The sequence below is a fragment of the Sturnus vulgaris genome, chromosome 2, assembly GCF_052056855.1.
Source record: "Sturnus vulgaris isolate bStuVul1 chromosome 2, bStuVul1.hap1, whole genome shotgun sequence".
NCBI classification, from domain to species: Eukaryota; Metazoa; Chordata; class Aves; order Passeriformes; family Sturnidae; genus Sturnus; species Sturnus vulgaris.
The window spans coordinates 86,877,748-86,903,232 of NC_142244.1; the positions used below are offsets into that span (position 1 = coordinate 86,877,748).

At 36.2% G+C, this 25,485-nt stretch overlaps 1 protein-coding gene across 1 annotated transcript in view; it reads left to right on the forward strand.

Moving 5' to 3' along the window:
* The window catches only part of OCA2 (OCA2 melanosomal transmembrane protein), a 137,897-nt gene that overhangs the window by 84,159 nt on the left and 28,253 nt on the right, over positions 1-25,485 (forward strand). The window contains exons 20-21 of the mRNA XM_014891888.2: positions 3,048-3,141; positions 16,102-16,195. Coding sequence (XP_014747374.2) covers positions 3,048-3,141; positions 16,102-16,195 — 188 coding nt within the window. The remainder of the gene's footprint in view (positions 1-3,047; positions 3,142-16,101; positions 16,196-25,485) is intronic.

Consider the following 25,485-nt stretch of genomic DNA (forward strand, 5'->3'; position numbering starts at 1 on the left):
CAGGTGGTTCTTCATTCCCCCAGTCCCTACCTTTGCCTTCTAAGGCTTGAGCCATGTGGCTGTAACAGTTGCTGGTGAAGACCAAGACAGAAAAGTTACTGAGTACCTCAGCCATTTCCACACATCCAGGATAACCAGGTCTCCTATTTCCTTCCTCGATATTTTCCCTAGTCTTCCTTTCATCACTGAGGTACCTATAGCAGTTTTTATTGTTGCTCTTGTTGTCCCTGGCCAGATTTAATTCTATCAGGGTTTAGCTTTCCTAACCTGATTGCTGGCTACTTGTACAATCTCTCTCTATTACTCATAGGATACCTGTCCTTACTTCCACCCTCTGTAAGGTTCTTTTTTCCTCTGTTTGAGTTTGTCCAGGAATTCCTTCTTCATCCATGTAGGCCTCCTGGAATTTTTGCCTGATTTATTCTTTGTCAGGATGTGCTTCTGAGCTTGGAGGAGGTGATCCTTGAATATTAACCAGTGGTTTTGGGTCACTCTTGACCTGCTGAGTTCTACTGCACTGCACAGCTGTAGGACCTGGTAACATGCTTAAGTGCTCTTCTTGCACAGTGAGGGTGTGCAAGCACTTACACAAGTGCTATCTTTGGAAAGCAGAGATAGCTGAGAGGGTTTTACTCTTTGGGAGTCTGCTGCTTATCCCAGGAGGAGATGCTCACTGACAGAGCAGTACCTGGTCTCCTCTCTGCATATCTGCATATCTGGTGCACTGGTGGGGTCTGGGGCATTACTTGCTCTGCACCCAGCAGCTGTCTCTGGAAACAGCTTTAGGACTGACCTCAACAATAGGAAATATTGAAACACTAAATTGTTTTTAATTAAATTGAACTTAATTTTGTATTGCATATCATGTTCTAGCTGTGACAGTTTGAGAGAAATAAAGTTTGTGATCAGAAATGACATCTTTACTGTTTCATGCAAAAACCAGACAAGATGCTGGGCATGCTGAACCTTCTTTAGGCTTTAAAATAGAAATAGACATCTTCAGGCAATGTAAAATTCAAGAATAATTGTTTCGAAATTAGCTTATTTAAGTCAATAAGAGGGTTTAAGAGGGATGAGTAGCACCAGGGGTAGGAGGAATGGGGAAAGGGTTGTAATTCCTCATAAAATCTATATATTGCTCCATACCAAAAGAACACACGCAGTCAATAAAGGTGAGCATCACTCAGCTATCAAAGTGAAAGCATTTTTCAGGAAGCAGAAGAGATCATACCCCTTGAGGGTGAGCTGTGAAATACATTAAAATGACAAATTGGAGGATTAAAAGTCATAACTCTATTCAGTATTGAAACTCCTAGACTCTGAGAAAGCATTATTTTTAAGATATATCACCGTTATTTTCTCAAATCTCTTCCTGCTTCATGTCTTACTGTTCCACATTTTCTTATTCTTTCTCTTTCCCTTTGGTTCCATAAACCTCTGAACATATTAAAAACAGGAGAATAATATTGTCACCGTTCCCCTTCCCAATAACTTTCTCTATACAGGTACTGATCACACAATTTTTTCAAACCAAATGGTCACAGAATTATGTTGAGCTCAAACCATTTTTCTGAACTAAGGTGAAGTTGTTTAGCTCTGAAGAATGTTACTAGCTGAGAACTGGTGCTAGATCTGGCTAGAAACCTGCCTGCTGTATTTTTGGGCTCTATGCCAATTGCCTAATGAAGTCTATTATGCCTTCCTACAAATCTTATTTTGCTTTTCAGGTTTTTTTTTTCTTTTCTTTTTAAATTTTATTTTATTTGCTAAAGCAATTAAATGAAATTCATAAAACTGCCTGTTCTGGTTTTGGCTGGCATGGAATTAATTTTCTTAGTAATAGCTGCTACAGTGCTGTGCTTTGGATTTATTATAAGAATAATCTTGATAACACACTGATGTTCTGGTTGTTGCTAAGTAGTGCTTATCCCCAGTCAAGAACTGTTTATTTCCCCATACTGTGCCAGGGACCAGGAGCACAAGAAACTGGAGGGTGGGTGGGGGACCATAACCAGGAGAGCTGACACAAACTGGCCAAAGGGATATTCCATACCACACACTGACACACTCAGTATATAAACTGTGTGGAGTTGTCCAGTTGTCACCAATTGCTTCAGGGGGATGGGCTGGGCAGCAGTCAGCATGTAGTGAGCAATTGTATTTTACAGAATTTATTTATCTTCCGTTGTACTGCTTTTTCTCTCTCTCATTTTCATTAAAATAGTACTAATACTAATGCTAATAATCTTATTTAATATCATGATAACGATTAATTATTGTTGTAATATTTTTTCAATCATTAAGCTGTTTTTATCTCAACCCATAAGGTTTAATGTTTTTTCCTGATTCTTCTTTCTCTCTAATGGGAACTGCATGGTGCTTGGTTGCTGGCTGGCATGAAACCATTTGCAAATATTTCCCAGTGAACTAAATCCACATTCTCTGGTAAATATAATATTGAAATAAGAACTCTGATCTGCTTATGAATTCAGAAGCCTGCCAAATTGAGTTTTCTCAATTTTTCCCTAATAGATAGATAATTTTGATTACAAAAAGGATTTGTAATATTTTGGTTACTGATTCATGATCTACAGCCATCTTCACTGTGAAGGTCTGGCCATCTTTTACTGTGATCTCCAGCAAGAAGAGGAGATACATTTTGTCCTTTAACTTTCCAGAAATGAAAGGGCAATTGATTTATAGTCACTGTCAGTTCCCTGTAGACCTAGAGGGTCTCATGGAAGGCACTCAAAACCTGAAGACAGCCTCAGTTTTATTAGCAGTACTTGTGTCAGGCTTGGCCTAATGTCAATAGCTTCTCCTCAGCTATGGGACTAACACAGCCAGGGGGAAAAGTGAGTATAGATCAAGCATATGATGCAAAGAAACTAATTAAGAAAAGCAACATCAAGAACAAAACTATTCTCCCCCCCAGTTACTCTTGGATTTACTGTTGGTTTAAGTTTTTTCCTTTAATGAACTTCATTTCTGTTGTGCTGGTGGTTGGATAATGTCCTCTGATTCTCTGTCTTCTTCTTGAACCACAGATTCCTGTGCTTCTCAATCTGAGTAAAGATCCAGATGTTAACTTGCCTATGAAACCATTAATCTTCTCATTGGCCATGGGTGCATGCCTTGGAGGTAAGAGTTTATGTGAGAGAGCTGACATAAGGCAACAGCTATGCAATTATTGTATGTATAAAATAGCACAATAGGTTCAATCATTTTACTGTGCAAGGCATATGGAGGGCCTGATTCAGCTCCTTTGACTTCAAAGCACTCCTGGATGAAGATCCCAGTCAGTTGCTGCTGCTACAATAGGATTTTTGCAGTCTGCGTTTGAAGTCTGTATCTGCATAATCTACAGATACACAAAAGAACAGTCCAGATGGTGCTTATAGGGCTCTGATCTTTTGTGAGAGAAAAGACAAAGATACATTTGGCTTTCAGAACAGCGAGCATTGCTCATTGAAAAGATGCAGAAAATGTATAATAGCTAAGATCTGAATGCTTGATTCAAAATGTGCTGAAGTCACTGGGAGGTTTTCGGGCTGGTTTATAGAACTTCTTTCAGTATCCATTTTCTGACCTATTTATCACTCCTCATTGTAAGGAAAATACTTTTGGGAAAATACATTTCTTTGGGAAATGTACTTCTAATAATGAATCTAACAGCCATTCTTCTATTGCCCATCTTGGTGTTAACTGGGATTTTGTATATTGTCAGTACATTAGCACAAAACAAGGAGATGCTTTTGTGACTGTTTAAAATTTTTTAATTAAAAAGATAGCATGTATATACTGTAGGCCCTGGATTTTGTCTCTATTTTTTATAAGAACAAAAGACAATAGCAATCCAGTTTTTAAATTAATATTTTCAAGGATTTTAAAAAATATTTTGGAACTGGCTTGTGAAGATATTACAACTGTTCCATATAGCAAGTCCACTAAGTGCCATTAAAATGTGTCAGTTTTAAATGAAAAATAAAATTAATTTTTTTTTTTACTACTTAGAATTTTAATGCTAATTATGTTGCATTGGCTGTGTTTTGATCCCTAAATGTTTGGTAGTTAAGTTTTAAAAAGTTACAATTTAGTAATATGTTGTTCCACTATAAATCTACCCTTTCTTCCCCTCCATGACCCTCCAAACAGTTCCTATGACTTCACAGAGATAACTAAAACCAGTTTTGTGTGCAATACACTTTCAGGTTTGTTTATTCAGTTAAAAGATTGCTAGTACAAGTGACCTTAATACCTAACAGTGATTAGAGTGATGTGATTTACAGATTGAATTTTAAGAACATGTCCTGCAAAGGCAGGACAATTTCACACCAGTTATTCATTTGAGGAATATCTCTCTGTACTCATCATTGCTCATCATTATCTTTAAAACCAGCGATTGGAATAATCAGCATATCATCATATAGATGTTTGCCATTAAAATATTGTACTTCTTCACCTTTTTATAGAACTCAGAGTTCTTAGAGGTCTTTTTCATCCTAAATGATACTATGGTTCCGTGAATTTGTTGATCAATGAACATACTCTCTTTCATTAAATTTTCAAATTAAAAAATAGCATAAGGAATATAAAGTTAGGCAGATTATGCTAACATATTCTGAGTGTGATGTGCTTTACCAGCCTTGGAGCCTTTACCAGTCTCAGCTGATTTTCCTAAAGTATCAGTTATCATCTTAACCCAAATTCCTTTAATTTGACTTGTTTAAGGGCTGCCTGGATTTTGAGAGACTTCTGTGTGTATGCACCATGAGACAAAAGTAAAAATGTAAACAGTACCACGAGAATTATTTGAATTAAAGAGATTAGAGATCCATAGGAGGTGCCTAGGGGCTCAGATATGCTCTATTCAAATATTTGGATAAAAGGTTATATAATTATTAGCAAAAGCTTAAACTTTCCTGACTGTTCTCTATTAGGATAAAGCTGAGCATATGATGAGTCATACTGGCAAATGCTGAATTATACTGGCAAATGTCTTCTAAGGAGTGTCAGGCTGAAATTCAATATGCTTTTTTTTTTCCATTGATAAAAAGCTAATGTACAGGAGCTTATAGTTGGAGAATAAGAAATGTGTGAAAGCATTAGCTTTAAAAGATGCAGCCTTGAAAAGTGGGGGAAAAGGAGCTTTTCTTTCTTAAAAAAAGGAAGTGTTAATGGTCCTTAAAGATAATTTCCAAAAGAGAATTCCCATCATCCCTGAAGTGTGTGAAGGAATCCTCCAGGTAGGCTAATGCAGTTGCAGAAGGAGTAGATGACAATGATATCATTACTGCCTGGTGCTTAGGGCAAAGATTGGATCCTATCACTGCTTATGCAACCACGGGAACAAACAAGATATTTTGTAGAAGATTCTTATGAAATAATACATTACAACTACATATTATAGGGTTAGCTGTTTACTACATTAGTAAACATTTACTACATAGTGCAGAATTTAATTTCTGGTAATTTGATAACATTTCTGTAGCTCAGGGTAAACACTACTAATGTGTCTGTAAAGGGAACATCAGCATTTGTGCCTGTCTAGGAAAACGACATCCATTTTCTCCTAAAAAAATTTCCCGTGGTTCCAATTACTTTTTTCGTATTGCCACAAAGTGCACAGGCAGCTACATATTTGGAAGATGATAGGATGAGAAAAGGCAGTAATTTTCCTTCATTGCTTTAGCTGTTGTCCTGGAAATGAAAGAAGGATGGAGTCAGTCTCAAATAAGATGAAAAGACCTTTGATGATATAACTGCCACGTTGTTGTCATTGTCTCCCAAAAGAAAGCTACTGCTAAATTTCTCTTTCATAACCTGGTGCTCAGACAAAAGGAGTAAAGGAATATGGCATAGATGCTCCTTGTTCTGTGAAATGTGTCTCTGAAGGTGAGAAGAGATGAAAAATCCTGCCTCTTAATCAAGACAGCCAGGATCAGTGATGACCATGACGAGTTCCTGGTGATAGTGTCACAATTTCGAATTCTTTGGATATTCCTCATAGTTGGCCTGTTCTTTTTGGCAGAAATTTTCTTGTTCAGGTCAGGTCAATCTTACATGGTTAAAAATTAAGCATGATAATTTTCCAGGGGACCTGGTTCTGGAAAGTTAGATCTACATTTATCCCAGGTATCTTTAAGAACTTAAGTCGTAAGTTAGGAGTCTGGCTGCCCCAGCCTCCATATTTGGTGATGGAGACCAAGGAGTTTATTCATCCACTGAAATTTCCAGATGATCTCTGCAGAGCACATTGGAGTCCCTCAGGTGACTGAGAAGAGTTCCCAAAGACAGGTGAAATGAATGCAGGCTTCAGGGGATTTTGGTCAGTCAAACCTTCTGGCTGCTGACCAACCCCATTAATTCACATCTTTCTGCACGTTTGTGGTCAGGCTGATTAAATATCTGGAAAAATTGTGTTACTCATGGAGTTTCTTTAGTGCGTGATCTGCCAGTATTTCAATTACATGTTAACAATGAAGAGAAAGAAAAGAGAAACTACAAAAAGTACTAAAGGAAGTAAACAAGGAAGAAACTTCTGGGGTGTTCTGATGAATCTGTATCTGTATAACTTTTGCATGAGAAGGCACTGACTAAAGCTTCATTCATTAATGTTTTGTATTCTACCATTTGATGGAATTATTACACTCTGGAGACCGAGTTTATGTAGACCTTCCAATAGTGTCTAGGGAATGCTGAAGTTCTGGAGAGCAAATGAAGGTTGCTAGCTACAGCAATTTCAGAACAAGAGGAACTGTAATTGCACTTTTTATTTTGGCTCATGACTTTTAAAAGAGCATAAAATAAGGATTCAACTTAAAATGAGTAAGTGTACAGCCAGAAATTCACCTATTAAAATTGTTCAATTGTGTAGAACTAGACTATTTACTGATCTGAGAGGTTATAGCTAAGATATTATTTCAGAGGTTTTTCTTCATTTGACATTTTAAAAATGGCATTTATTTGCCTTTTTATCTCATTCTCTCTTTTTTTTCATGATTTATAAAAATTATGCTTTAAAAAAAAAAAGAAAAATATCAAATCAATTTTTGAAATTTTCTGCCTTCTGAGATCTCAGTTGCTAGCATAGAAAAGTGCAAAAACTCTGCTGCAATGACTATTAATGTGGTCCAGAGGGGATATTTTTTTGCAATGTATAGTTTTTCACTATTTTCCTTCTCTGTATATTTTTCTGAAGGACGACACCTGAAAGTCATTACTGTTAAAATTCTGCAAAAATAAGCAGTTTCTAGGATGCATTTCTGGCCACACAACTCAGTTGTAGGCTCTATGTCAAGACAGGAGGCAGGAAGAGAGGATAGGTGGCACTTTTCTTCTAACCTTACAGGTCAAAACCCAGGTGTGAATAAAATTCATTATCCACAGGACATTGTGCTAATTACAGCTATTACAGCCATCCCACAGTGTAGCTAAACAGTGGGATTTCTCTCAGTAGTCCAGTGCTGTAGCTATTCTGCCTCTCCGCAGCCCTCCTTAGGTCCCTGGTGCAGATGGGGCCTTGCACAGTGGAGTATCACTGATTTATTATTCCTGCCTATTCTGCTCAATAAAATCCTAAACTAGGTTTAAAGCCTCAGACACACTGAAGGTATAAAAGCTAAAGATATTGTTTATATTCATAAACCAACCCTCCTTCTCTGCAATACAAGGAAAAGTTATATCCTTCAGAAAGCATAAAATGCAATAAATATATGGTAATTACCATTATAAAAAACTGTAGCTACTTTACTGTTCTTCTATAGTTACAATAGATCAAATTTGTATAACACTTTTCAATTTGAAAGATTAAACATGTCTACCAAAAATTGAATGCATGGTATAAAAATATAGCTGTTATTTAGGAGGAGCAGTATTTAGCTTTGGTTTTGAACTTGACAGTGGTATAAAATGTATAATTGAAACTGTAGGAAAATTTTTTGGTTGAGACAATATACCTACCTGAGCTTGATTTTAACTAGGACATGAATATTGGAAGATCCAATGGGTTCTAAGAGAGCCTTTTAATGACAAGAAATGCTGGGGCTCAGTTCTATGTCTTGTGGGCAAGACAGTTCAGATTCAGATGAATATTTTTTTCAATATAAAACTCAATCCAAATAAAAGGGTGGTATTTTAGGGAATGAGGGCAATCTTTCAAAAGGTAAAGGATGTTGCTGCTCTTGACCTTGAAAGGTAGGCAAATCAAATAGGGAAATTTAGGAAATACCTCACAGTTTTAATTTAAAGACCTCAGGGCAGTCTTTAGCAGCGTTATACCTTTAAATTGTACATATCTAGAAGCATGTTTTTTGCATGTCTTCCACAAATATCTAATTTGCTTTCTAAATGTTTTTTCTTTCTAAATGTACTGCATTGTTTCTATGACGTTTGCAGTGATGGATATTAATTCAACAGTGGCTGCTGTCCCTGGTGTTACTCTTTTCTTGTTTTTAATGAAGAGCTCATTCAGATTTACCTGAAAGTTTTGTTGTAGTGTGAAAAACATTGGATATAAGCATGCAGGCTCTTTTCACTCAATTAATACCTGAGAGCCCAAACTGCCCTCTTGCTGTTTTCTGTAACAGCCAGAATCTGTACCCTTCTATAAAAATCCAGTTGCTGTTTTCCTTAGCTCTTTCATGACATTCAAGCTCTGCATTATCTTCATGCTTTTTCAGTGTGAAGTTCTTAAATCCCAGCAGTGCTGAAAAATCCTTAGTGTGAGACCCTAGCTTGTTTCCAGACTCCCTTCAACTAAAGTGTTCTCTAAGATTGCCAAAGATTGTTCTCTGGGGTATGGAAGACATGAAGAAGATAATGTTGAGCCTAAAATGTAAAACCAGGCAAAACTGAGTGTGTCCATTTGACAGACATATCTTTGTCTGTATGAAGGCAATATCAGAGACCAGTCTGGTTTTAGGTTATGGAGTTTATATGAAAAATAACCCCCATATTGAAGCTAGTATATTTTTTTCAGCAAGGACTTTTTTATAAGCTTGAAAAGAATTACCTTGGCATATATGCATATGTAGATGTATGTATGTCATTAAAGGTAAAATATGAAGCATATGGGGTAAAGGATGCTGTTTCCATTGCACTGATGGGGATTTATAATTTAGATGGTAAGTCTTAGATTTTAAATTTGAAATACGACAGCTATGTTTAATATGTAATATTGATTTAGAAAATAAATTTATACCAAACACTGAAATCAATTGATCATAATGCTAGCATTACTGATAAATTTGAAATGCTTCTATTAATGGTTTTCAATTTGTGTAAAATAACTGCAAGCTATAGAGTTCTGCAAATTAGGGATCGGATAATAATTAGATATGGCATTGGGGCTTCTACAAAGTTTGTGTGGAGATGAGTTTAATTTTCTTTACTTGCTTGTGCATTTCTTTATTATAAACGACAGAAGGTTCTTTCCAGATGCCTTAGCCACTTCTGTTCTCAGAATTATATGGAATAGGCAAACTGATTATATCAGTGAGTTGCTGCAGTATGAGAATACAGACTCTGAATAGCTGTCAGCAGAAGAGGAATATTCAGTTAGAAGGTAGCACTTGGACTATCAGATAGAACAAGGCAGGGAAGCTACAGCAGGACTCAAAACGCTTAAATGCAGAATATAATACTGGATTATCTATTTTTCTTCCTCTGCAGACACTTTCCAGGCAATGCCCACTCTTCTGCACCTTGAGGAGGAAAAAACCTTGCAATATTCATATTGGTTTATATTGACAAATCAGACACTTTGTATGACACTAAGGAAAGTTATAATCATGCTCTAGATATTATTTATATAAATATTGATAAATCTATTTAGCACAGTTACCTTCAAAGTATATTATGGTAAAGTTGAATAATGGACTCTTATGCCAGGTTTCTGTATATGAAACAATTTTTCAATATTTGGCCCCCATTAACATGACATGTGGCAAAGCTGTGAAACTGAGACATAGTTTTCGTTTTTGAATCTAAAAATCAGAGATGAAATATGTGCAGCATTAAAAATATGAAATATGTGCAGTATTAAAAGCATTAAGTGAAAGCTACTTGAATATGTGTCTCAGGGCATAGGGGAATGGTGTGTCAGACTGCTGGCACTATCCATCATTATAATAGTATTTTTTACACATGCACTGGGTAGGCTGACTCTGAGAAGAAAAGTGGCTTTAGTGGTCTCCTCAGGTTTTATGTATTTTTTACAGATGTCTGGATTTCATAGAAATTTATGGATTACTTTAGGTCACTGAAATAACAAGTTCAGGATGTTCAGCAACTTGCCTTATTATTTCACAGTTCTGGTAGAAAAATGACAAATTTAAATTTCACCTTTTCCTCTCATAGCAAAAAGGAAACAATGAGCATTCACCAGTGTAATTCTTATACAACTATCCTGCTGGTGGTGTTGTGGTGGTGAGAAAAAGTGGTAAATTTCACTTGATTGAAAGCATCGTATTGGATGCAGTTCAATGAACTTTTTTGATAACTGAACTCAAAACTTTCATTAATGTTTTTTCATTTTTTCCTCTATAATGTCCAAGTTTATGCATTTATGTAGAAATATACCATTTGAAAGGTTTCCAAATCAAGAAAATAAAAATGTTGGTATCATAAGACTGCATTTTATCACAAATAAAAATATTAAATGAGTTCATGCATGCCTATGACTGGATGTTGCTTTTAGGGACTGCTACTGTTCAATTGGCCTTGATTCTCTTCTTCACTGACGACAGTTTGGTTATCTGGCTTATTAATTTTTACACATAAAAAATACTAAATTATTCGAGTCTTGCACATTATTAGAAGATGACTTGTGGACATTAAACAGGTGAATATAAATGTGGGGTTTTAAAATTTTTTTTAATGAGGCAAATCTGTATTACTATATGAAAGCTGTAAAGGTGGTCTTCTATAAAGCTAATCAAAACCAGAACTGGTCAGTGCTCCTTTTGGCAGACAGATTTGTTACATTTGCTCAGCCTGTGCTTTAAGTGGAGAATATGCTGTGGAAAGGAAGCCAGGTGCATCAGTCTACCTTTATTTTACAATGTAAATTATATGGGAGACTGCACAGGATTTTCTTTTAAAAATGCACTGGAAGCAAGGAGCTGGCTTCTTTCAGTAAGTCTTGCTTTGATAGTGTAATGGAATGGTTCACTACAGCAAAAAGCAGGGCTGACAATCCTCACCCTAAAATTGTCCATGACTGTGGAAAAAACTTCTTGTTTCAGAAAGAGAATCCTTGTCTGGACAAAGCAGAACAGCTGTCCTGTGTAAAACCGGGCCTGTCACAGATGCTTGATAAAGGCTAGGGAAAAGCTGTTCTCAGAGCTCGCGTTGGCACACAAATAGGGTAGTCTTTTTACATCTGCATTAGCTGTCCAGAGATACAGGAGAGAGAAAATGCAGAAGGCCTCTGGGTTAAGCACAGGTGTGTCTTGTTCTCCACTATCAGGGCATGTGGAAGGGAAATGGTCTGTAATTCTCACAGCAAAACAAACTTTTCTGTTAGCCATCCACTTGGTTGTTACCCAAGGTATTATCACCTTTATATTCAAGGAAGTTACTGTTATGATGGCTGCCTCTGCTAGGCCAAACAGCTTTATTAGTGATAATCCCTTCCCTTTGATTTCTCAGTGCTTTGAGTAATAAACACTTATCCTGCCAGGCACTTTGAGTTGGTTCTTCAGGTAAACATATTAATACAGCAAACAAAAGGGATAGGCTTGCTCTTGAGGGAGCAATGCCAAGGGGACTCCTGAGAACTAACAGCATTTAGATATAATAGATGTGCTGCTGACAAGTAAAAATCAATAGCTGAGGATGAGGCTTGAAGTCATAGGACACACTTTATTGATTCAAACTCTCTCCCTTTTCTTGCTGTTATTCTAATCTGATTTCCCAGCCTTTCTCTCAGCAAGCCTAGTCAGTTCTCCCAGCATTGATCCTCAGTGCATTGCAGGTTATAATGACTTGGGTAAACTCTGTTTACAGAGGAAGAGGCTGTCTGGGCCCACGAGAGGTGCACTGTGTGTGGTGTGCAAGGTCTGGGTTCGAATTTGGCAGTGTCTGAGGGAGCCATGCAGCACAGACAATAGCTGAGTGCTGGGTTGTGTGGAATTAGCTACAAATGCAAGAAGGCTGGAAGAAGCAGGGCTGGTGGATAGTGCAGGTATCAAATCAGGCTTACCAAAACTTGTCAACATCTTCCTGCTTCTACCTCTAAGTTAGCTGGGGATGAAAAGGCACATCTTAATGTGTGGGGCTAGGATATTTCTTGATAGATTCATTCTTAACTAAAACTGTAAAATACTATCTTACACTTGGAGTCAATTTCACATTCCTTAAAGATATTCAAAGTTATTTGCCTTGAGAAATATCAGAAAGAAACTCTTATATCACGTTTTCAAGACAGAAGTAGTAGAAGACCTTCTAGCTTGTCTCTGAAATGATTGTGCAAGACTAGGGCAGCTCCATGGAAAAAGGATTATGATCTGTGTGGGTTCCTTTGCCATTTTCTTCTGTGTAGCATAAGCAGCTATTAGAATGACTATTCTTTTCATTAAGAAAAGGTTTCTCTTGATCTCATGCTTATGAACTATTAAGCATAGTTAATATTGACAACAGTGCGTGTAGTCTGTCAACAATAAAAAGAAGAGATATTCAGAATAAATACTTCATAGATATCACAACCTAGTGACATTAGAAATATAACAATTCATTGTACCAAATCCAGTTTCTCAGTGACTATCTGCCTTATGATAAAGGGTGAGTAGGAGTCATCAACAAAGTTACAATAGGAGTCCTGAAAACAGATTGGTTATTGTGATGTGTCAATACAGTTGACCCATGTGTTATTTTGTTTTGAGAATACAAACAAGCGAGCAGGAGCCTTTTTAAGCTGAATTGTTCTTAAGATTGCAGGTGATGTAAAGATGAAGACTGGGTGAAGTCCTAAAAAATGTCTATCCTTAATTTGCATAAATCAGAATTAATTTAATGTATAGGTTTCTGTGTACATTAACCTAGTCTTCAGTTGTCCATGATTCAGAGGGTCACGGTGTTGCTGTTTCACTACTGAGTTAAACCCGTGCCATGGAGACAGATGTTCCTGGGAGGTGAAACAAAAGTTTGCCTCTGTTGTTAATTTGAGTGCAGTTCTTTGAAGCCTGCTGAGCCAGTGCCTAATTAAACTGCACACACGCTCCAAACAAATGAAAAAGTAATGCTGCTCCTCACAGATAACATTTAAGGTGACGATTTCTTCTCAAGTGAAATCTACTTGGGGAAATCAATTCACTGCTGAAGCAGAAACTCTTTCCATAATACTTCATTATGTGGAGGCATTACTATAGCCCATACAGTATAGGAGAGCTCGTGCTGTTTGGAGATCTCAACTGTATCTAGTCAGAGCCGTGGGACAAGCACAGTTTCAGTCTCATTTCTTTAATTTGAAGGCAGAGCTGTATTCCTTGTCTGCAGTAACATTATTCTGAGAGTGATGACTGGTTGTGCTACACATAGAGCAGAAATCTCTTATGAAATGTTTGGATGCTGTAGACTAGTGATTAGTTTGGAACTGAAAATTCCTGAAGTGTTCCTTCCTGACTCCTCTAATTACATCTAACTGTATTCATTTGTTCTGTTTTCAATTAAGCCACACACTTGGCTTTCTCATGGCAGTACTTACCAGGAAAGCTGTTGTTCTAAGTTCAGTTTTGTATTTTTAAACATGCATTAAAGTAATTAGGATATACTTTGAGGTAAAGAGAGAGGGCAAGGGAAACGAGCTGTGATGTTCCTACTGACCAGTGCTAGACACTATTTTTTAAAGATTTCTGTTCCTCTTATGATGTTAATCATTCTTTTTTCTCCACACCTAAAACACATGTGGGGATGGTTCTCTGTCTATGAGAAGAAGCTGAGGTTACAAATAATTCTTGGTGTCTCACAAGGATGATCACAATAGTTTTATGATCAAATAAGATCCACCCTTGTACTGATGTGCAGTTTCACCAGCATCAACAGAACTTCTCAGAGATAGCCAAGATCTCTGCACTGAGCTCCAGCCCCTTTGCAGTGTCAAAGCCTTAAAAACAACAAGTAGGAAGCAGGTCACCCAGCATAGCTCCTAGCAAAGCAGAAAGAAAGGGAATTTAAAAAACCAAAGAGGGAGAGTTAAATATTCAAAATGTCTATTTGGGACTAGAGGGAGTAGGAGTGGAATGCTTTAGTCATCTCAAGAAATCGCCAAGATTTCTGTGTCTTCCTTATTCCATAGTGGCATTTGCTCAAGAGCTGTTTGAGGCTGCTGATGAGAAAATAAAAACAGTCTGTTGTTCTTAATAGATGTTGCTTAGGCCACTCACCTGAGACAATAGATACCTTTGTTCAGATCTCTACTCCAGGATGCAAATCTCAGTTTGCTGCCTAATGTGTGTTGATAATAATTGACCATCCTGGAATAAATAAGAATCATGCATTTTCTTTGGACTCAATTGGAAAAAATTTTATCATACCAGGGCTTTTTATTGGAAAGCTTTGGCTTTCATGAAATCAGCTAAAAATAATAATAAAAAAGTCCAGAGTGCATTTTGGTGTTTAGTTTTTTCCTCAAAGTTGTTCTCTGTCACTATAATGACGAGTCAAAATCATCTGAATTATAGCACTTCATTTTTGTTTAATTTAAGAGTTTTATATTATTTTTAAGAATATTTTTAGACATCTGCTGATTTTGTGTGCACTTTCAGGTGCAGAAGGCCATAACAGTACCATGTGTTAATACTTTGGGGGAATAATTCTTCTGCCTTTATTCTGAGACAATTTTTGATACACTGATCTCTGGGTGACCCAAAACATTTACTGAATCAAAACAATTAACCAGAGCATTAATTATATTATGATCTGTTTCTCTCAAAGTCAGACCAGAAGAGTTTCCATGGAGCTAAATTTTTTAACAGAACCAAAATAAGAGGAGTAACTACATGCCAATGGAAGGAAAGGAAAGCTTCTTCTTAGAATAATGGATTATTAATGTAGTGATGTATGGCAAAAGAGATGACTTACCGAGGTATAAAAAAATTCTCTTAGATTCTTAACTCCTTTGTTCAAAACTTCAGATAAAGAACAGCATGTAGGAGTCACTGTCACTTCCTGAGTCGTGCCTTAGATCAGAAACATTTTCAGAAGCCATCTGCTTTGTGGAAGTCAAGTATGCAGCATGTATAAGTCTGAGGAATGACTCATGGGAATGATACAGAAAATGAGTTGGTCTTTCTGAGCTCTGAATACCTAACTTCTATACATTGCCAGATTGGTAAAAGCTTAGAGAAAATGAAGAAATAAATTAATTTCTGGAAGAGGCCTGGGAGAAGAGAAGTGAGGATAGATGTGCATTATATACATGGCAAATTATTTTTCTTTGTTGTGTTCCTCTTTTATGGGGGCTTATATAAGGTAACCTGTTGAAGTTCACGGAATGAAATTATGCTCCCTTATTTATTGAGGAACCATGGTGATTAGTTAAACAAAGTCTGGATCCTTTTGTCTTGGGAGAGAGACGTGAAACAGATCCATTCCCCTCCATTATCACACTTACTGTGTTTAAATTTCTATTTAAAAACCCCAAACAAATCTTACAAATTAATTAGTTTATCAATAAATGAAACACTACATTGTCAATATCAAGTTGCCATTAGGAAAAAAGACATCCATTTTTCTTAGCATCCTCAAACTATCTCATTTTTTCACCTCATCTGATGGCCCCTTCTAGTTAAATAAAACTAAAAATCAACAAGTTTATCTGAATGCAAGTCTCTGGTATTATTTTCTTATTGGATGCTATGTTCCTTCCTTATTTTTATGGCCTAAGTAGAACCAGGGAATAATATCAAGCTTATATTTCAAAGCATGAAGCTATTTATAGGATGTGGAGGTATTGACTGCATGTATCTTTCCAAACCTGTACAACAGAAATTGATTTTTCATTTGTAACGAGTCCATCTTAGGACTTTAACACAGAATAAACATAGGAAGAGTAAGAAAGAGAGCACAGCTATAAACTGGTCTTTGTTTTCTGAACTGCAGGTAATGGAACATTGATTGGAGCATCTGCAAATGTTGTTTGTGCTGGAATTGCTGAACAGCATGGTTATGGCTTCTCTTTCATGGAGTTCTTCAGGTACAATTTTCAACTTCACACATTCAATCTGATATTTTTTTCTCTCTAGGAAAACAATCTTCTAAGGAGATAAATCTATACAAATAGTCTACAAAATAGACTTGTGTTTCTAATTTGGTTTTGGCAACTGAAATGCAGGTGGAAGGCAGATAACTTTATTTTTGTATAATGTTGATAGAATGCATGAAGCTGGTGGGAGCACAGTGGAACTCCAGGAGAAACAAAGCCTCTGAAATTCCTGCTTTGATCACACTCAATCTTCAGCTTTGTTGAAATTTTAAATTGTTGCTGTATTGTAAAATGCAGTTTAAACCTAGTTTCTCATGTGCACATTTTCATGGATGTTCTATCATCAGAAGAAACTGAAATTTGCTAGTTAGACAGGATTTTTTACTCCATGATCCCACAAGTGAGCTATTTATTTAAAAGTAATTGCTTGTTTTGACCAGCTGCATAGCAAATGTGAATGAAAGTATGATGAGCAGCCAGTAATAACTCAATTTGTTGCTTAATAATTGTTTAATTAATAATTAATAGATGTTTTAATAGTGGAGGTTTCTTTGCAGGAAATTCCTCAGCAGGTTTTTAAGGGGCAAGGTGTATTTAATGCACACAACAATTTAGTATTTTTCCAAATACTTCCAGTTTTTGAGACTATGGTTGAAAGATGTAAGTGGAAACTGGCAAATTGAGGATGAAGCACAAAGTTCAAGTTTAAAGAGTAGTTGATTTAGCTAAAGCATAATTCCTTGCTTCTTTCTTCTGCATATTTAGGGCAAAGGATACTGTTAAGCTCGCACCAATTTATTTTTTCTCTTTACTTTTGTTACATTATTTATTGGAGATTCTCAACTCTATCAACTTTCTTCTAAACTATTTACCTCAAAGCCCTCAAACCTGTTTTATTAATATGATTAATCATGCAGGATTTTCTGGAGCCAAGCTAATGATAACCCTAAAAAGAAAGGTGCTCCAAAGTGCTGTTGCTAAAATCCAAGTTACGAGGATGTGCTACTGATAGCACAGTTTAGCTCTTCACCCACAGTCTTCTGATGATATGTTCTAGAAAGGTACATGCCTATGAAATCAAAGTCTTGGCTGTCAGGATCTTTGGGACTGCAGAACTGTAGTATATAGTAATAGCTAACAGATTTCCTGGAAGTCAAGACCCCGCACAAAAAAATGGTGATGCAGTAATAATGGGATTGTGGATTGTACTGTTAATTTTTCATAGATTTTGACCTTGGCATTTTGAGATTTAACTTGTATGTAGCATAAACAGTGTGTCCTCTATGTAGATTTTGTAATGAAATGTTCTTAAAACTTCTATGAGACTGCCTGAAAAAACAAAGACATGGCTGATCTCTTCAGCAGTGTTTGCTGGAATGTATTCTTTGGTAAGACTGATGATGGTAGACAGATGCTCTGAAATTGCCTTCTATACATATGCTTTTGGTGGAAACAATTACTGGGAAAGACTGTAGCCACCTTGGACAAAGATGTGAGAACAGAATCTAGTGATCACAGGGAGATAGCAATGGATATTAATTAGCAGAAAGAACATAAACCCCCACTTTTTCTGGCTGCCTTTTAATCACTGAGCAGGCAGATCATGAGCTTCTTCACAATTTGTCTTAGGAAAATATTTGTTTCAGTCAAATGTTCACAAATTGAATATATTTTAAGGCTTCTCCTGGCATCAAGAGGGGTTTTGTATATCCCTTGAGGATTTTGGTTTTGCTTACTTTTATTTATGAAGGTTGCCTCAAAGTATAAAGTGAATTTTCTGCATTTCTTCCCTGTTTGCCCAGGATGACTCAATAGGTTTCTCATCCCCACTGAGGGGTCCTCTGCAGTGCTTCTCCCAGTAGAGACACAGATTTTTACTCTCTCATCTTGCAAACCCCTGTGAGTCACCAGAGAAAAATGATGGATACTTTATATGGGAGGATGATGACCCTCTGCTGGCTGACTTTTGTTAAGATGTTTTTCTATCAGCCTGAGCTGGTGCTGTTCTGCCCTTCCCAAGTGTCTCTGTACAGGAAACCCATGCCACATCTGACTCAAGTGATGCCTATTGTCATACAGCAGAGTACTCCCAAACATTTCCTTCCTAGCTGCATGCTAAGCCAAACCATGAAAACATGTTTAAAGGGGCACTTTGCTAGAAGCAGCTTTTTTGAAAACCATGTTTTGACATAGTGATCTGTAAGAGGAATTCCAGACAGGGTTGATAAGCATGTCTGGTGGGTACAGAGGGCAAGATTCTATGGAAGCCGTGGGTTCCTCTTGGCAAGAGGCACCATGATGACTTTCTGTGCAGGGAGAGAAAAAGGCAAGAAGCAGGTTCCCTGCTCTGTAATAGGGTTTATGGGCTCATGACCTTTCCTCTGTGTGTCTTTGTGCAGTGGCACTTGGTGTGGTTTGAGATTCCTCTTCTCTTTTTAAGAAGGTAGTAGAGGCAACCCAGCAGATGGGTCATGCAATGCTATTCAGCTGCCAGAATAGCCAGAGACAGAGGTGGCCAGGTGTGATAACTTGCCTAGAATACTGAGGTCTTACCAGCTTGATGTGCTTCTCTCTGGAGTGCCTTCCTCAGAAGAAATCCTGTGCTGGGAACATACATGACTGTACAACCATGAGTGCTTTAGAAATCAGAAATCTCTCTAGACTCCTGGGGAAAAAATTAAGTCCTTCTTTCCCTGGATCAAGAGTTCTACTGCCTCAAGGACCTGTTCCTCCACAGGTGGATGTAAGGGGAAAACATGTCTGGTGTCCCTTTCTCACCTTCCAAGCAACTCAGGCCCTTGTGCTGGAAGTGCTGTGCCTGTAAGATGGTTCTAGTAGGATGGCATTTAGGTGGGAAGGATTATACTGAGAAAGGAGAAAGGAATAGGGCTCCCTCTGTGATGAAGCACCTTAAAGCAGCCTGGTATTCAGAATACACTGCTGGTAGAGGAGATACCAGATCATATCCATGCATGCCTGACTGTGAATGTTCTGTCAAGTGTCACCAAATATCTTACCCAGAATGCATTCAGATCTTGTTCCCTTCTCTGACATTACCCATCAACTCATGTAGAAACTATTTCTGTCTGAACAGTGCTCACAAGGGAAAGAACAAGATTGTCTATGAGAAAATATCATTTGGTTGCCATGAATTCTACTTGCTGTTTCCAGACCTTGTGAGCTTTTTTGATTATTCATTATGTTCCACTAAAATAAAAAGATTCACATGTCATTTGGAATATACAGTATTGCAGTAAGTTTAATTTATCACCATGAAAATATTTTTATCCTTGAATCTGTTAGACATGGTGGTAGAAAAACAAAAATGATCTGCTACTGGTATATGAGCAGCAAAGGGAAGAATAAGGGACATATGACCCTCATTGAATGGGGAAAGGACCTGCTGACAAAGGATGTGGAAAAGACAGAAATTCTCAGTGTGATCAGCTGCACAAAGTCCTGCTAGAGACCAGTCACTAATTCTGCTCCTCAGGCTTCTTGTGAGTCCAGTATGCCTTCCAAGCTCAGCCACTTAGGGATGCAGCTTTTAACCAGCCCCAGAAATCTGAGGGCAAATAATGAGTAACTGCCTCTGGATGATTCATTTGGAATAACTCCAATTCAAAGGAAAGAAAACAATATTATGACAAAAACAAAATTGAAAGTCATAAGAAGAGCAAGCTCAGAATAATAATTCCCTTAAAGATGCTCTTGCATTTTTGGAATCAGTAAAGCCAAATTATACTCTTGCTCTATTCTGAAAACTTCCTCATCAAACTGTATTTATGTGTTCTATCTTTTGTTCTCTAAAAAATATGTTAGATATGCCCTGGTATTTCCTTATCTTTCTGGTCATTTAGAAGGCCAGAGCTGAACACGATATTCTAGTCACAGTGCTCTTATTTTTTCCACATTTAAAAAAGATAATATTTCATACAGAATGTAGAGGTATTTACCTTTTCTTTGTTGATCTAGGCAATATCAAATTCCTGTTCAATTTGCTATTTCAGTGTAAATCCAAGTGTCTTTCAGTTTTCATGTTACTTACATGAGTGTCATTATATCTGTTCTTCCCTCAAATTCTTATACTTTTCCTACATTATGGACACAAAGACAAGTATTTAAGTGGTGGAAATAGAAAGAATTGTGAGTCCTGAGGCTTGTAAAGGGAGATAGGGAGCAGTGGGATATTTGCTGTATGTGGTCAAGAGTAAACATTAGAACAAGCAAACATCAGATCAAACAAATGATCATTATGTCTCTAGACAGAAGTGCAACTATTTTCATAGTCTTGACTCTGTAGAAAACATCAGATATGTTAATAATATGAAGGTAATGGCTCAGAGTTGACATTTATGAGTAAGCAGAAGGCAGGGAAAGATAATATTCCTATTATGATTTTAGTCTAGTTATCAAAGAAATATTGCACATAAATAAGAGCTTAACACAAAGGAAAACCCCAAATCTAGGAGAGTACTTTTCTCTTGGCAAATGGTCAGATAAAGACATTGTAATCTTGTTTCCTGGATGCATTCTAGAGGTTAACATAATGATTTTATATGAATCTAGACAGTAAAATAATCAACAGAGCTTTATTTTTCTCAAGGAATAAGGTAAATAATATTGCACATGTCTCTTTTAGTCTAGATGCTTCATTTCATGATAGTTTCAAAATTTTTAATAACATATGCTGGAGTTTGTTTGTTGCAATATAGCATTCTCCTAGGCCAGACCACCCTGTGAAACATGAAAATGATGAACAGAAATATTTTTGTTACCTATGAAAATTTGATTTCAACTCCATAACATAAGAAGTTCTCATTGCTGTAGGGGCTTTAATAACCTTTTCTTACTTGCTTATACAATTTACAACTTGACTTTAATTTTCTCTGTAAGATAGGCATTTATAACCTTATAAAGATACATAGTATTTCAAATATCAAGTAGCTTATGCTTTTTCATCCTATTACAATTCAACATCAATCACCCCTCTGTGTCCATGATGTGTGATGTCAATAGAAAAAAATGAATTACAGATAAATGATTAACATATTTGACAAAAATATAACGTGAGTATTATGGGATATACTCCAATTTTATTTCAAGCAAATTTTGGTCGACTGTGCCTATATTACAGTGCTGGTTATGGGAAGAATGGATTGGATAACTCTATGTAATGGGATAAGAATGTGGGAGAAATTATTTAATGCATGAGGAAATCAGTCTGCCCAGAGGAAGAAGTTATGAGCCTAAGAGCCCAATGTAGAGTTACAGTTGTAAGGTCAGCTGGATATAATCCTGAAGGCATTGTGCATTTTTTCAGGTTTGCATTTTTCTGTCATTGCCCTCCCTTCATATGACCTCTGGAGAGCTGAATTAATATTCTCTGTCTTCTCTGGGATTAAGAATAATTTTTAAGTGTCAAAAATATTGGTTTCTGATAATAGCTTAGGGGAAAAAATGGTTTTATCATAGGATTTTTTTGGTGAGGTATTCACAGCAAAAATATTTTCGGTAGGATATCCTATTTATCTGTTTTTGAGAGAACCCAGATGCAAAGACTGAAACAGTACTTCCCGTGGGAACTGTCATTCATGTACATGGGAGGACAAATGTGATGTTCTTTGCTACCTCCTGTGTATCTTCTTTACACAACTTACAGAAAGTAACTATTTTAAAAAAATAGGATCCTGTAAAGCCATCTAAATGTCTCTACAGGACAGATGTCTAATATGTGTTAGACAGCTGTAGTCCTTTTAATTCCTGATAATTTAGTGTCTTTTTCTAGTATTTTCTTGCTATTAACACCACTCTATGCCACAAATATGCCCTTGCTTTTTCAAAGCTGATTTGATCAGAATAAAAACAACCCTACATTTTGGGTATGAATTTTGGCGATGGAGACTTTGGTTGAGCAATGTGGTGTCAAAATACCCAAACTCAATTCACTTGAGGACTTTTTGATCAACTGTGCAGCTCCATAAGGTAGAATTTGGGGACGTTCAAAGTACATAAGGAAGATTCTGTGAACTGCTGATAAAAGGTTTAATGATTATGATGCAACAATTATCTCAATCTCACTTCCCACTACTCTTCTGATCAATAAGGAACAGTAAGGGGTCATGGGTTAAATGTTGACAATTAACGTTATAACAGAGTTTTGTTCAAATAACTGCAAATATAGCACTTGAGTAAAGCACTGTCAACACACATGCATTAATACATGAGCAAGTTTGAGTTTTTCACTTTTCCTTAATAAAATTTCTTAAATATCCTTAAAAATCTGGACCTCTTAGGTTTACTAAAGCTTGTTTTTACATTTCTTTGTATGTGTAAAAAAAATGTTGGAAAGGTTTTTTAGTAGCTCATTTTAATCATAAATTTCAAATGCAATTGCATATGAAAATACCAGATTTAGGGAGCTGAGTTTAACAAATGTAATCTTGATTTTAACATCCACACTGTTATGACAGAAAGGGTGAAGCTATAGACAACTTTCAGCTGATAACTCGGTAGAAAGGTTGTTCAGCATTATTCATCTTAAATTATTAGATTCTAAGTTGGCTTTGTTAAGGAAAATGCCAGTTTTCTTTGAGCTATCCAACAACAATCATTGCAATATTTTAAGGTGTCAGTGTTGATCTAATGATGGCTCTCAAACAAATGTTCTATTGACGTCTGTGGCAGTTGAATAAATAAATGCTGCTTATTTTAAGTATTTGCATGGCTTACATCAAACCCCATGAAAGTAAGTATTCCTGCAACAGTGGTGCACACCATTTTAAGAATATTTTCTGAGTTACGGGTGGTTTGGTTTTTTAATGTTTCTTCTGATTTTATTTAAGGTCTGCAAACAGTGTAAGTGGGAATGTAAATGAATATGGATTTACCTTTTCCTTTATTTTTAGAAAAAATGATGAAAAGTAGTATTTTGAGCCTTTAAATAAGAGGACATTGCTTTTTCTCATTTGAAACATGACTTATCTTTACCATGAAGTTTTCATAGAGCTTAAAATGTTCCTATGTCTTCTGAGTAGAACTAATAACTTTGAATTGTTTAGCCTGTGCACATACAAGTATTACTTTTTTTTCTTCTCTTATTGCTGTGAAGTCTTTTGAATTAGCTTTTAGTTTCCAGTAAAGAAAGATGGGATTTAAATACTTGTCATCTCACTCATCATAAAATAAGCTATGGGATTCAGGTATTAAAATTTTAGTATGGTTTTAGCCTTTAAATTCTGTGAAATGCGTGTTTCATCCTCAAAGATTTTGATAAAGGACATTTAAAATGCAGTTGCAATGATCCAATGTTTTGTTGGGCTCTACATGAAGCAATGATCCTTCCGACGTCACTTGCATATTATGGGGTAAGGTCATGGAAGCAGTATTTATTTTAGGATCATAGAAAAAAACATAGAAAGATTCCGATTGGAAGAGATTCTCCCCTTTCCATAGAGTCACAGAGGCTGTTGGCTGCCTTTGATGCTGGGCTTCCCACGGGCTCACACGAAGATCAGCACTCCAGAACCTTCCCTGCTGAGCTGCTCCCTGGCTACTCTGTCCCCAGATGTTGTTGTTGCAGGGGCTTTTCTTCTCCCTGGGCAGGATTTTGTATTTGTCCTTGTTGAAGTTTAAAAAGTTCTGTTTTTCCTTTTGTCTAAGTCCTGCAGGATAGTGGAATTACCTTCTACTTTGTCAACCAATGTGAGATTGTAGTCTAGTAATTCCAGCGCAGCTTTGCACTATTGCTTTGGTATGGTAATATTAGTATTCAAAATGGTGCCAATGTAAGAAAAAAAACTGTTTGCAAGTATCTATTTGTGTTGAAATGGCAAATTTGATTCAGTCTCGTGGAACTCTTCTCACTTGATTTTCTGTGTCAATCTCATTTAAATTAAATAAACCCAAACTGTAAATATACCTCAAATAATTTTAAAGAAATAGATCTGACTACAAAATATTGACATCAATTAATTATGTGCAGTTTTGAGCAAGGAAACAAATAATAGTAAAATGTGGTATATGCAACAATATTACATAGTTTAAGGTATATATGTATGAAAAAAAGTAAAATGTTCAATTTGTATAATACTTCTCATTCAAAACATTATTGATTGAACACTGGCCTATAAAATCCTCAGTTTTGAATCTTTCATAGGAAGACTTAGAGATTGGTTTAAAAGTGATTATAAATTGTATAGTTTCTGCATGTATGTATCCATGAAACACACAAAGTTAAAATTTTATTGACGTACATTTTGAGTTCAGGTCAGTAACAATCAAGAGTGAATGCTAGTACCTCAGGTGAATAAAATAAATGTAATCCCATATCATCAAGATACTTGACTGTGAAATTGCTATTAGATATAAAGATTACACTTTTTAGAAGGAAAAGAAAAGGCAGCAAATTGAAGAGTAAACACAAACCATAACAACCTAAGAGCCAGACTGATTTTTTTTCATGCTAAAAAATAATCTTATTTCAAATTCTGAAGTGTTATATATATAAATACATATGTATATGTTATTTATATTATATAAATTATGAAGTTTTATATTTAGGATGTCTCATATATAATATCTGAATTGCCTTTTTGAATTTCAGCCTATCTTTCCCTTTCACTAGCATAAAGCTACTGTTTCTAGATTCCTATGAATACAAAATACTAGATAAGAAATTCAGACCACCTCCTGATATAAATGACTATGAAAGAACAAAGAGAAAAGCCCAAGCCACCCCTGGCATTCCAAAATCTGCTATTTGACATATGTAATAACTCTTCAAAACCTGTGTATTGAAAATTGCTTGTGTGGGTTTCAAGAAGGTGTAAACTGAGGGAAAGTGTGCACTAAATAGGACAGTGATGATCTGTGAAGAAGTCTGGTTTTTTTAGTTGTTGGGGTTTTTTTTGTTTTGGTTTGCTTTGTTTTGTTTTGGTTTTGTTTTGTTGTGTTTTTTTTGTTTTTGTTTTTGTTTTTGTTTTTTTTGTTTTCAAATCAGTGGTTCTTTGGAACTTAGAATCTTTGAGTTATTCAGAAATTCATAAATTTGAAAGGTTAAGCTCAGGATTATTGAAGGACAAGGTCTAAAGAATACCGGTCAGTAGTTAAACAAGTGAATAATGAATGTAATTCTAAAAGCTCTTCCCTAAATGTTGCATGGATGACAACTATTCACACTTCCGGTGTATTTGCTGGCATACCTTTTTCCTCCTGAGCAGTAATGTATGTATACATAACATGCATTAAATTATTAATCCAATTCTTGTGGATATTTTTAG